Source organism: Rhagoletis pomonella, unplaced genomic scaffold (genome assembly GCF_013731165.1).
Source record: "Rhagoletis pomonella isolate Grant_MI unplaced genomic scaffold, Rhpom_1.0 Rhpom_scaffold_00002, whole genome shotgun sequence".
NCBI lineage: Eukaryota > Metazoa > Arthropoda > Insecta > Diptera > Tephritidae > Rhagoletis > Rhagoletis pomonella.
Genome location: NW_023458556.1, coordinates 50,310,665 through 50,324,274, shown reverse-complemented (window position 1 = coordinate 50,324,274; position 13,610 = coordinate 50,310,665). Strand labels below are relative to the sequence as shown.

At 34.9% G+C, this 13,610-nt stretch overlaps 1 protein-coding gene across 1 annotated transcript in view; it reads left to right on the top strand.

Annotated features, from left to right (window-relative positions):
- The first annotated feature begins 212 nt into the window (after window positions 1-212).
- LOC118753617 (protein obstructor-E-like) overlaps window positions 213-13,610 on the top strand; it is a 32,349-nt gene continuing 18,951 nt past the window's right edge. The window contains exon 1 of the mRNA XM_036488498.1: window positions 213-279. Coding sequence (XP_036344391.1) covers window positions 213-279 — 67 coding nt within the window. The remainder of the gene's footprint in view (window positions 280-13,610) is intronic.

Genomic DNA, 13,610 nt, shown 5'->3' with positions numbered 1-13,610 from the left:
TCTTAGCTTCCGCGTGACAGCTTCTGCTTGGCTTTGCTAAGAATAAATATCATCATCCCCTAAAATAGTTTGCTTAGTCATCCCTGGTCTTGTGTTGTGATCCTTGTAGCATAGCAGGAAAAATGCCATATAGACCGGGGACTATACTGAGACAAAGAGTGCAACACCGAATGTACATACATAGTTTGGAGAGCGTCACAAGATTTTTAACAATGCCCCTCCATCTGTCATGGGTGCGCCAGTATTGGCAGGGTCTTCCACATCATGATTCAATGAGAGGTAAGTATTTTTAACCCACGCACCCCTATTGATGACCCTTTGAGTTATAGAACCTTTGGACAGAACCGTCCTCAATCTGTCAGCCCCCTAGATTACCAGGAGATCTCTGTATTTGCCCCAGCACGCAACAGATTTCGCTAGTTTGTAGATTTTCCCGCACCGCCATGGTGGCTTTGCTTTTTATTTGGCCTTCCCAAGGAGGCGAGCTTAGTTATTAGCGACATGTGTTTTAGACAGGCAATTTTTTATCACTACCATGTTGCTGGCATTCCTTCGAAACCTGGGCGAATTCAAGCTGCTCTCAACTAACTAACTTAAAAAAGGTCCGGTTTGCGAATCTGGGGTTTCAGTAGGAAATATCTTTTGGTGGTCGTGGTCTGACAAAGAAGACCTCAGCGCTCCAAACCTATATACTCCAGGCTCATAGCAAAGTACGTTGAAATCCTGGCGGTAATTATCTACTCTTAAATTATTATGAAGTAATAAGCCGAGTAAAGGCTTACCTCGCTCGTCTATGTCACTTCAACCCCAAGTAGAGTGATGTGCATTTGCATCGGCATCCGGGTGTGTAAGTTCGCCAGCCTTACCCGGCGATGCGCTTTGTAATAAAAAACCAGAATGAGAGCCTCCTCCCCATTCCATTCTATGGCCACTACTGTCTGATCCTCAGTGCTGTAATTAGACAATGGCTCAAACTTCCCGGCTTAGATGGTGCGTCCCAAAATTGCGTGCCTTTAGTACATCATCCCGACGACAGCAAAAACTTTCGAGACACCGCCATATCTAGCATCTCCTTTTCTGATGCGATGAAGAGCTCGCTTGAAGCTATTGTACTTTAACGTGCTGGAGTTTGATTTGGAGGATTTTTTCCCCTAAGGGTGCAACACCTTCGTCGGCTCTGCTACACGCAAGTTTGCCAAGATTTCCGGACCAATGCCTTTTTACAAAGGTACATAAAACTAAGAGTCAAAAGAAATATTTAGGTAGTTCTGCGAAAATTTTACCTACATATTTCCTTAGTCCTGTTAAAAAAAGTATATCCTTTTTTCACCTTATGATAAAATATGGTAGAAATAGATGTTTCATGCATGCATTTGCCAGGATGAATAGCTGAGCATTTATAAGTGAGTTCATAGGCTATGCACGTTGAGTGCCACGATGACTTAGTGGAAAATTCGCTGCTGATCCTGATTGATGACAAGTCGTGTCGACCGGAATTGCTTACATGCCCTCTTTCTTCCTTTTTCATTTTTTACCGGGTTTGCTTTCACCCGTTTTTTCCCCCTTTTGTTTACTTTTTGTAAAAGTGCCCGCTCTGGTTATTCTCCTTTATAAATAGTCATTTTTTTCTTGAGATATACAAATGTACATATACATTTATTAGCGTAAGCCTGCCGTCTGCCACTTTTTCTCTGATGTGATATTTTTATCGTCATGTACATTTGTATGTATGTACATAAAAGTACTAGTTTTTCCTCAACCGCTTCACTGAGTGTATGAAATTTCTGCGCGTTATATGAGAAACAAATACACTGGCGGTCATTAGAATAGACTTGCCTTACTTTGAAGAGTTTTGGCTATATTTCCATGGTTTATTTTACGTTTAATGTTTTTTTATAAAAGCCTGCCTAGCTATACAACAAACACCATATAAATCCCCTTTTCAAACTTTATACAAAAATTATACAAATTCCACAAATTTTCACTAAATTTTCAAATTTTTTATTCAGAATCTTTAGAAAAATTTCTGGTATGCAGTTTTGTAGCCCATTCAATTAAAGTTCAAGTTTCAAGTGGCTAGAAAATACCGTTGATTTTTGACACATTTTTTTGTTGACGATGCTAGGCATTCTCTTGGATATCAAAAAATTGTCGAGCACAATTTTTATGGGAAAAAATTCGTGACACCGTCAGCATAAAAAAATTCTTAAAATTCCTTTCTAAAAATTCTGAATAAAAAGTTTAAAAATTTGGTGAAAATTTGTCGAATTTTTATAATTTTTGTATAAAGTTTGAAAAGGGGATTTATATGGTGTTTATTGTATAGTTAGCCAGGCTTTTATAAAAAAATATTTAACATAAAACAAACCATGGAAATATAGCCAAAACTCTTCGAAGTAAGGCGAGTCTATTCTTATGGCCGCCAGTGTAAGTTCAAAAAACTCACTTTAACATTTTTCTCTTTCCTCAAAATATTTTCAAATCGAAACCTTCCAAAAGCTCTTTTCCCTGACATGCGTATTGTCATACGTATTGCAGTTATCTTATTCCCTTAATCCAAGTTAAATTTGACAGGTGGCAACTTCCTTAACTGTTATTTAGCTATACAGACTTTTTTGGTACCCATATTGAAATATTTCATTCAACATAAAAAATAATGTGAATTGAGTTTAATTTTTAAATAGGTGGCAACCCTTATCAACGTCAAAATACGATAAACGTTAAAAAAAATATTTCGTATTACTTTTTCGTGTACCACCCATGTTTTAATACATGTTTAATTTAACTTGTGTATAATTAAATTAACTTCGGCATTTTAAACAGGTGTCAACCTCTTCAAAATGTTACAAACTGCAACCTTTTTAAGGACCTTCCGTCTGACACCCAAGTTATGATTCATATTTCAATTACCTAATTTCAATTATTCAACTTAAATATGACTTTTAAACAGGTGGCAACCCTCCCAAGGACAACCTGTTCAAAATCCTTTGATTGGTAGCCATAAAATATTAATCTTACTTATTATATTCTCTGAATTAATTTTTAAAAGCAAGTGGCAACCCTTATCAAAATGTTTTCAATGTACAACCTACTTTAACCTCTTTCGTCTGGAACCATGATTTAATTTTTTTGACATGTGGCAACTTTCCACCATTTAGTTTAGGAATCAAGTATTTTCAACCCATTTCAATTGATACCCACATTTTAACTCTGGCAACTCTTTTCTTGTTCTAGCCTATATTATTTTTGTTTTATATATCGATTTTATATATTCAAGAGGTGATTCTTTAAAATTTAATTGCTTTAATTGAGTCTTACCGAAACGTTCAATGATTTCTACCAAATTGGTTTCATGCCTTAGGCAAGGCGATTATATAAAAGGTGTTGTTGCTATATCAGCTGATTTCTTTTCCTTACATGTATTTTGTGTATTTTGTTATTCCTTTTACTCATTTGACAGCACACCCATCAAAGGCAAAAACAAAATACACGCGGATCATATTGTCTCGCTCGCATTAAATGATCCATCGGATGGTAATTTGTGCATATTGGGGGATTTCAACTTACACAATGTCCTATGGACTGACACTCTTTTTAACTCTGTTCTCACTCTAGCTTATGTAAGTGCCGCCCATGAGTATTATTTTATTGGCCCTTTTATCAGATTTAAGTACTACAAACTGATATTTCGACTTTTAAAAAGCAATGTATGAACTTTGCCTTGAAAATATACCTGTAAACAAAAAATTATCATATAAAGTACCCTGGTACAATAAAGATTTTAAAAAGTTTAACAGCCGGTTTCACGAGCAATTTAAATGGAAAATGATTTTTTATTTTCTGTCAATTTCCATATTAAATTCATAAAATTAAAATCATTTTTCACTTAAATTGCTTTCGTGAAATTCGCTGTAAAAGCTTAAGAAAAAAATATTACAAAAGATTTCAGTTAACCAATAAGCATAATTTTTTCCTTAAATATCAACAATATTCAAAAGAATTTAGTCGCTTAGACAAATATGTCCGCAAAAACTACATTCGATCTGCTGATTTGAGCAATAAATCTAATCCAATTTTTTTTGGACTTATATCAAATCCAAGAGATCATGTTCAAATATCCCAACTCCAGTTTTCCTGGATGATAATTTTGCTGAGTCTCCAGAAGATGTGGCCAATGTGTTCGTTGAATTTTTTAGGTCGAATTTGGTTTCCGATGATAATAGCACCACAGCTAATTTTTCTTCTGATATCAATTCGAGCCCTAATTTTGGTCCGCTAACATTATCAACTAAAGATATTACAAAAGGGGTAGCTTCACTTAAACCTTCTTCTGAAACTAATGTTGATGGTCTGTCTGCCCTTCTATTGAAAAAATTGTCTGCCCTAATTCAACCGCTACTTAATAAGCCTCTTGCTTCAAGTCCATTTATCGATGAATGGAGGTTACTTCCATTACTCTTATTTATTCAAAAAGTGGTAAGAAAAACGATGGCCGGAACTAAGCTCTCAACTAATTCTCAAGTGTTCGAGTAAAAGATAAACTGTACTTTGCTATTAAATCTTTTGTTTGTTAAAATCGGCATGGCTTTGTTTCTGGGTGGTCTACACTTTCAAACTTAGCCGTTTTCACCGACTACTGCATAAAGGCATTTTCTGTTGGATTACAGGTGGACTGTATATATACGGATTTCTCGAAAAAGTCCCTCATGGAATACTATTTAGTCGAAAAACTTGTCTGCTTAGGTTTGCATTCCTGCTTTTTGGTATGGATAAAATACCACTTATCCAACAGACCTTGTGTTGTTACCATTGATGGTGAGTCTTCAGACTCTTATGTGGCTTCCTCTGGGGTGCCGCAAAGAAGTGTCTTAGGTCCTCTACTGTTTGCCCTTTTTTAAATGGCATTAGAAGCTATTTTTACTCTTTGGAGACGACCATAAGGTATACGCTATAAGTAAAGATTCATTTTACGAGGTTAGGCTTTAATGTGATATTGACGCTCTTCAACATTGGTTTCTGAAATCCCGTCTATCTTTAAAGAATAGTCGATTGCTGAATAGTTACATGCATATGAAAGTAATTGTATTGCCCGATTTGAACAATAAATCAGTTGGAACCACAACTAAGAGTATATAGATATTTCCTCCTAAACTTCACAAGATTACTTACGCACAAGCACAAAAAATATTCCATAAGTCGTGGCCACCTCAACCGGTGTAATATTTTATTGGCCCTTTATGCGACCCACTCGAATACTTATGCTGCTTTGATTGCAGCCTAGCGTCTGGTTGCCGGAGCAACTAACTGTTCAGGCAATCAAGTGAATACCGACATGTGCACAAAGTTAATATAAATATATAAATAGCTATGAACATAACCTAATCCGGGTTTAGTCAACAAAAGTTTTATATAGTTAGATTTAGTGACTTACCCTGACTGCCAGCATATATGTACACCTTTAAATAAGTTTATCCAACCACACTACCGCACTGGTAATCGCCGTGGTGACCCATAGTGCCATTTAAGCGTTAAGCGTTAAGCGGAAATGAATTTACGCACTTCCGATAAATTGAACTAACTAATTTTTTGTGAACGTTTGCGTGTCCATGCATACGCTTTGGGGGTTGCAATGAATTTATGGAATACCATATTTGTGTAAGCCGGCATAGGAGGATACCCTGTGAGAATGAACAAATGTTTATGAACTGAGAAAGGAAATAGTCTGTATTTATTTTTATAAAACAAATAGTTGTAACCATAATTTACCTTCTGTATGATTTCCTCGGCTTGAGGAACCCAAATTTCCATAATACATGACAATTAATTTAAGTTACTTGAGTTGCTTAGTTACAGAAATATCCCAAAGCAATTGATCTTTCCAGACTAAAGACAAGACCCATTAAATAAATAATGTGTCATAATTATTTATGTTAAAAAAGAGATGTTAATGCTTTTACTATCTATTCCTCATTAAATTCTTTCAAAGTGGTTTAATTTCTTGTCGGGACGGTCACGGTAATTGCTTGGAAATCACACAAAAAAATACATACTCCCACAACTTACGGGCAGCTGTGTAGTTGCTTGTTATCCTTCCACGCTCGGTTAGATTCCATTATTCGACTTTTTTCATTAAAATTAGTTACACATACAATGTTCTTCAAATGTTCTTTGCGCAATCTCTTCAAAATTTAATATACTTAGCAGTAAAACCAAAATGCAACAACTAAAAATATAAATCACGTGAATCACCTTGGTGGCACTGGACAATCATGATTATGACCACGTCTGTATCACAACAACGCAATCAACTGGAACTCCGGCAGTTAGTTGGCTCACAAGCCAATCTTAAGCTAATAAAAGTCTATCAAAAAGCAGCCTACGACAGTGCTTTGCCTTTATTGCACCGCTGTGCCAACTAGTTATTCTTTCTCTATTGTTTACAGTGACTACCTACAATATGTATGCACAATCATATACACATTAGGGGTATTCACGAGCCGGTGCATACTGTCTAGCATGATGCATAGATAGCATAAATAGCATAATTGTTGTTATTTCATATGTTCAATCAACAACAAAATTATCCAATAATGCTATTTATGCTATCTATGCACCATGCTAGACAGTATGCACCGGATCGTGAATACACCTATGCTCATATGCACACACATACGTTTGTATTCGATCTCCATATGCTATTTAGTATGTACATCTACAGCGTCGTAAATATTTTAAGAACTCCAGTGATAAAACTTTTATTGCTCACATTTAAGTTTTGCCACTAACTAGTTAGTAATACAGCACAAACAACAAATACACCCATTTTTACTACCTTCATTCAATTGCCTTGAACTATTTATCCATAAAATGTGACCGGGCCGATTGCGTGTTAGCCATTGGCGTGCTGTACGGGAATGCTCAGCCATACTCAGGGAAACATTTCTGTGGACTTTTAACAAAACAAGCTCTGTGCTTTCTGTAGCTATGAATTTAGAGTAAATTATAAGGAACTTCCATTTAAAAAGATGATATTTTTATTTAAATGTCATTACGATAGCATCTTGAAGTACTTCAATTAATGACCAAACATAAAAATATCATTCGACAACACGATGAATTACAGCTTTGAAGTGTAAATGACCTCAATCGAGACAAGTTGTTTTGTCAAAAGTCCACAGTTTGATATGATGATGTGTATACATACATATGTATGTATGTATGTATGTAGGTGCCACTTTGCTATATTAATTCCCTCGTTTGCTTACCCACGCTCATATGTATGTACTAGACTCCTGCGCAATTCCATTTAAACGGCCCAACAAGACATCCGATCGCCGCGCAAATACTTTCCATCCCCTACTTTCATCGTTCGGGTCAATTGTGAGTAAGCATAAACCAGTTTCAGCAAGCGTACGTAAACTACCGATCAATTGCAACACGCGTAGAGTATTTACTTTGCCTTCCGCAACTACTGCGAGTAAAAGGTATTTGACAGTAGAGTACTCTACTGGTAGTACTTGAGTATTTTCGAAGAAAACATACATTTGTGGCAAGAATGATAGAAGAATTTTCTGGATCGCGCATTTGTGGTATCTGAAAAAAACTAAGGACAGGAATGTAGTGGAGCGATGAAGAGAGCGACGAGCAAAACGTACTTTCAACTAAAATGCTGATATACATACCTAAGTACATATGTATGTATGTGCATAGATACGTATGTGCATAGACACGTATGTGCATAGATACGTATGTGCATAGATACGTATGTGCATAGATACGTATGTGCATAGATACATATATATGTAAGTGTCCGCATATATTTTTTCTCGTCACTTGTTCTGTCGCTTCACTGCAGCAAAACCAAGTTGTGAGGAAAACCCTGACGATATGCGTAGAATTGAAACCATGGGTTCATATTAAATATATTTATGTATGCATGGACATATGTACATATGTTAAAATGTAGTTTCGATTTAAAAAAAATCGGATGAAGTTTTTCTTTTGCCATTCATACACCTCTAATTTCAGTATTTATTAAAAAAACTCAATGAAATTCAAAAACTCTATCTTGGATTTGGGTTTACTCAATACCAATTTGAGCTGTCGCAGTGTTATCAAAAAAAAAAAGTTATCAATAGGTAAGTTCAGAAGGCGCAGCAGTTGAGCGCAACCGTTGCTAAACAAAAATCACTGATCGTTATGCGTCTTTGAAACGACTTCATACATTAGCTGTCAAATTCAACTCTCAAAGGTACACACCAACATGTTGTCTCAAATGATCAGAAAAATATTACGATCATCTAACACGCAACTATTCAGTTGATCAGAAGTACGCAATAACGCGTTCAGAAGGTGCAATCGCACCAGTTACCGAGCTGTTTCGCCTTCTGAACGTGCCAAATGAAAATTTGTTTCTCTTGAAATCAAGTTATATGGCTGCGTATGTATGTACATATTCCGAAATTTTTTTATTTGTAAAGGCTCTCAAGAAAAACTAAAAATTCATATAAAATTACGCACAATAAATGGAAAATAAATTTTCTTCTATAAAAAATTTCTTAAATCAGTATGCAGCTCTTAAGAAAAAAATGCTCGTACATCTCGTCGCTACCATGTCCAACTATCGAATGTGAAAATCGGCACTTTTCAAAATTTTGATTTGCCACTAATAATTTTATTTCGTATAGCAGCATTGCTTAAGTTATTGTTTTTGACAACTTATTTGTTGGTTAATGAATGCAAATAGTTTTATAGAAAATTAGAGGCGAGAAATAATACTTTCCTTAAAATTTAAGTACATACATAGATTTAAAAAGCTGCTTGAATACAAAAGTTTTATGAAAATGTCACATTAAACAACTGTCTAAATCTACGTTATTTTTTATAAATAAGGCCGTAAACATTTCCTTACATCGTCGATTTCCATATTCTATTTTTACTCTTTCAATTTCACTGACCAGCGCTGCAAACGATATCAACTAGTAGGCTAACAACCAGAATTGAAATTTAATACGCAAGTACTTACCGTACTACAAGTATACAGAGAGTAGATTTGCTACTCCCTTTTGGCAGCAGCAAATATCTCTCGTACGCGATGAGGGAAAGTAGAGTACGTACTTTGGTGGAGTAATAGCAAGTACGTCAAGTATTTACTCTCTCAACGCCAAGTAGTGTATGTATGCGGAAAAAAAGTAACAATGTGTTGGGAGTAGAGTACAATGCAAGGAGTACTTATTGAATGAAATGCGGCAAATACAATTGCGCTGGACTCTAGTATGTACCTACGTATGTATACTCAAATACTGTGCAGGTGAGGCACAAGTAATTATTTTAATGTGGAAATTGTAAGCCATTAAAGGAGGCGTGCGAAAATGTGTGTCGTTGGGACAGTGTAATCTAACATTTTATGACCGATATGTAGCATACGGCGTTAATGCTCGATCAGTTGGTAATAGGAAAATTAAAATTTGCTATCACATGTACTACCTGATGAGATGGGATGTTGAACAGTTCAATGAGCAATTTCTATGTGTCTGTCCACTTTAAAAAAAATGATTCGCTATTTGCGTTTCGCATTCGGATCTTCTAAATAAAGAATCTTATTTTATGTAATTTGGTTTAGTTCTGCATGAGAACAAAATATAATGTCATGAGCGTTCCCACAAAAGAACCAAACGGGAACAAATGTATTGGGAGCTGTGTGAACGTGAATAAAATGAGAACAAAAGGTTCGAGAACATTTCCGTAGAGAACAAAATGCAAACAAAACTCTCGGGAACATTCTCGAGAAAAACCGGAATGAGAGGGAAACCTTCTGGAACGTTTTCAATGAGGACAAATTGAAATCGTAGTATCGATAACGTTTTCAAGGAGGGTTAAATAAGAAAAAAAAGTCTGATGAACGTTCTACTAGAGAACAAAACGAGAATAAAAGTGTTAACGTTAAGAATGAGCCTTTGCGTTTTGGGTTGCAAAATCGTTTCAATGAGAATTATGATTATTAATTCTAAGCCAGAGGAAAGCGTCATCATTTCAACTTCCAGATTAGTGATCATAGGGATGAGCTGTCCATTTAGGCGAAACAATTTTTTTCTATTCAAAAAAAGTTCGTTGTCTCGTTGACTTAATTTGACTAACAATGGTACATAGAAAATATTTGAAAATGAAACTATTTAAATTGCCATTATTTGATACCCCGACCTTGATGTCTTATTTAATTTCCATAAGTTTCTTGTGATTGAAGAAAGTTTTGGAACCCTCCACCAACCGTAGGCATTCTTGGGAAAGTACAAAAGTTCGAAAAATGCGGAGTTTCTGGTTTCGTAACTAAAGAGATCTGATGTGGCAGGAAGTTACCTGTGAAAACCTAAGATCGCGAAGATTGAGCAAATGGGCCGTTGTTTATGATTGCAGATATGTACAATAACGCACAATAATTATTCAAAAAAACTCAAAAACTGTAGAAGCGTGATTTGCGTCGTAACCTTTTCACAGCTAGCGGCACGCTAATAAATAAATCCCCAAATTTTCGGGTTAAAAATTCAGTAAAATTTTATTTTAAACGGAAAAATAAAAGTCACTCATAGCACTGGTTTACAACAAAAATGTACCCTAAATGACATTATCAAATTCCTAGCTAGAATCACTCGCTATTTCCAAAAATCGAGTTAGATTTTGTTTCTACGAAGTATGGCAAGTAAAAGCTAATAAAATTCTACATAAACTGTATATAGAATTCTTTTCAATAATATAGTTTCTGAGAAACTAATATATCATTTCTGAGAAACTAATATATCATTTCTGAGAAACTAATATATCATTTCAGATTATCTGTTTATTTTCCGATGAAAAAATAAAAAAATGCAAACATTATCAGGGGACTTATTTAAAAATGACAGAATCTGTATAGATTTTTTTCGTTTTTGTTAAACTTGTTTTGTTACAAAAAAATCAGGCCACCAATGAAGAAAATCGATGAATATATAAAAACGGAATGAGTAGTCAAATGAAAATGTGCAAGGATTTCTTGTTCGAAATATGAGCAAGAAAGAATGTTACTCATACGGCATGTACACTTTAGTAGCTTTCTTTTGTAATAGAACAGGCTACATATATCACACAAATGTATAAAATTTACACTGAACCTGTAATTTTTAAAATTTTTCCCAATCAAAGTTTGAGATTTCTTAATTTTTTCATAAAAAAAAAAACAAAACATCTGGAATGATTAATTAATTTCTCAGAATTGGATAGAGACATCCGGGGGCAAAACAAAACAAATTTGTGAGGCAGTGTTATTACCATATCTGAGCGAAAAAATTAAACTCATTTATTATTTTTAAACGAAAAATAGAAATAACAAAATAATAACTAAATGCAGATTTATTTTACCCATAATGATAACGGTTCCTGGGTGACACAGAAAAAAATTATTTTGGTATTCTCGTCTCAATGGTTGCCTGTTTTATAAATATAATGGTGAAAAGTTAAAGTAGAAGCTCATATTTACCATAGTAAGTCAAGTTAGAAAACCATTAAATAGTATTGAAGAGAATAATTTTCTTTGCTCGTTGGTGAAATTTTCAAAATATTTTATAGTCTAATATTAATTTTCCATTGAACCCAAATGCGTCATTTGGCGCCACTACGGGCGGTAAATTTGATTGCGGGAGAAACTCAGGACGACTAATTAGCCATTGGCGTAGTTTAAAAAGTATAAATAAATAAAATAAGAATTTTTTTAAGGAAACTTAATATCTTTTATATTAAAGTCATACCTTCTAAAGTTGCTTGCACTATTTTTGCCGGCAGGCACAGACATGTATGTATGTAAGAATTTTAAAAAATTCGACCAAATTAGCAAATGCAGTTAAGGCGGATAAATCAAGAGTTCGAGTGTATCGACATATTCCTCTAAACCACCAACGATAATTTCGGTTACTTTTCTACTCAAAATAGTCTAAATCAAACCAAACAATTTTCACATATCTGCACGTGTATGTAAATACAAACACTACACATTTATAAGAGCATAAAATGTGCGCGCCTGCAGGTCACACAATATAGAATGAGACCACGAAAACACCAACAGCGCCTGATGTACCAACAGACAAACACACGAATGTGGATAAATAAATTAAAACAAGTAAGAGCAGCGCTGTCTTCGGCTATGCCGAAGGCTTCATAGCTTTCATGAACATCTGCAAATTTTACTTTGACAGATTACTGCTTTTGAATACATGTGCATACATTGATAGAGGAGTTACATACTTATATAAAAAATCGCATCTAAACAATCAGAGGTATGGAAGATATACTTTATATGGCACCAATCTAAGTGATTTTCACTGCTATGTGATCGGTATGTAAACCGGTAACACAATTTATTGGATTTAGTTTCCTACATAAAGGAGATATATGGCAAAAACTGGTATCTGAACAATCAGTGCTATAGGAGATAAAGCTTATACAGCATAGATTTTGATGATTTTCTCAGTAGACTTTGTATTATTATTTATAAAATATCTTACGAAATTTATCGGTTTTAACTGTTCAAATAAAGAAGTTTTACAGTAAAATCCCATATCTGAACAATCAGATGTATGGAAGATATATGTTGTAGTCATCCGATCCTTGTTATTTTCACTGTAAGTATTCTGTTAATAATGAGAGAAAATGGTGCGAAGTTTCATGTTCCTAGCTGCATAAATGGAGGAGTTATGATAAAAGACCTCATATCTGAACGATCAGTTGTATGGGGTCTGCAGGTTATAGTGACCCGATCTTTGTTATTTTCGCTGTAAGTCTTCTGTTGATAATGAGTGAAAACAGCGCGAAATTTCATGGTCCTAGCTACATAAATGGATGAATTATAACGAAAAATCTCATATCTGAACAATCAGTTGTATGGGAGCTATAGGTTATAGTTACCCGATCTTTTTAATTTTCACTGTAAGTTTTCTGTTGATATTTATTGAAAATAGTGCGGAATTTCATGTTCCTAGCTATATAAATGGAGGAGTTATAACGAAAAATTTTATATCTGAACAATCAGTTGTATGGGAGCTATAGGTTATAGTGACCCGATCTTTGTAATTTTCACTGTAAGTATTCTGTTGATAATGGGTGCAAGTACTGCAAAATTTCATGTTCGTAGCTGCATAAATGGAGAAGTTATAACGAAAAATCTCATATCTGAACAATCCGTTGTATGGGAGCTATATGTTATAGTGGTCCGATTCTGCCGGTTCCGACAAATGATTAATACATTATAAAAATACACCCACCTACCAAATTTGATACGGATATCTCGAAAACTGAGAGACTAGATTGCATACAAACAGACAGACAGACGGACAGACGGACAGACGGACAGACGGACATGGCTAAATCAACTCAGCTCGACGTTCTGATCATATAAGTATACATTTTAATGGGTCTATCTCTTCTTATTCTGGTACTTACAAACATCGGACCAAAGTTATAATACCATTTCATGCTCATGAAAGGTATAAAAATGCAACATCCATACATATGTATGTGCCAATGTACGTGTGTGTGTCGTAAAAAAGCCTTGGTGCCCTCCGCGCTTTTAGCGGTGTAGCCAAAAA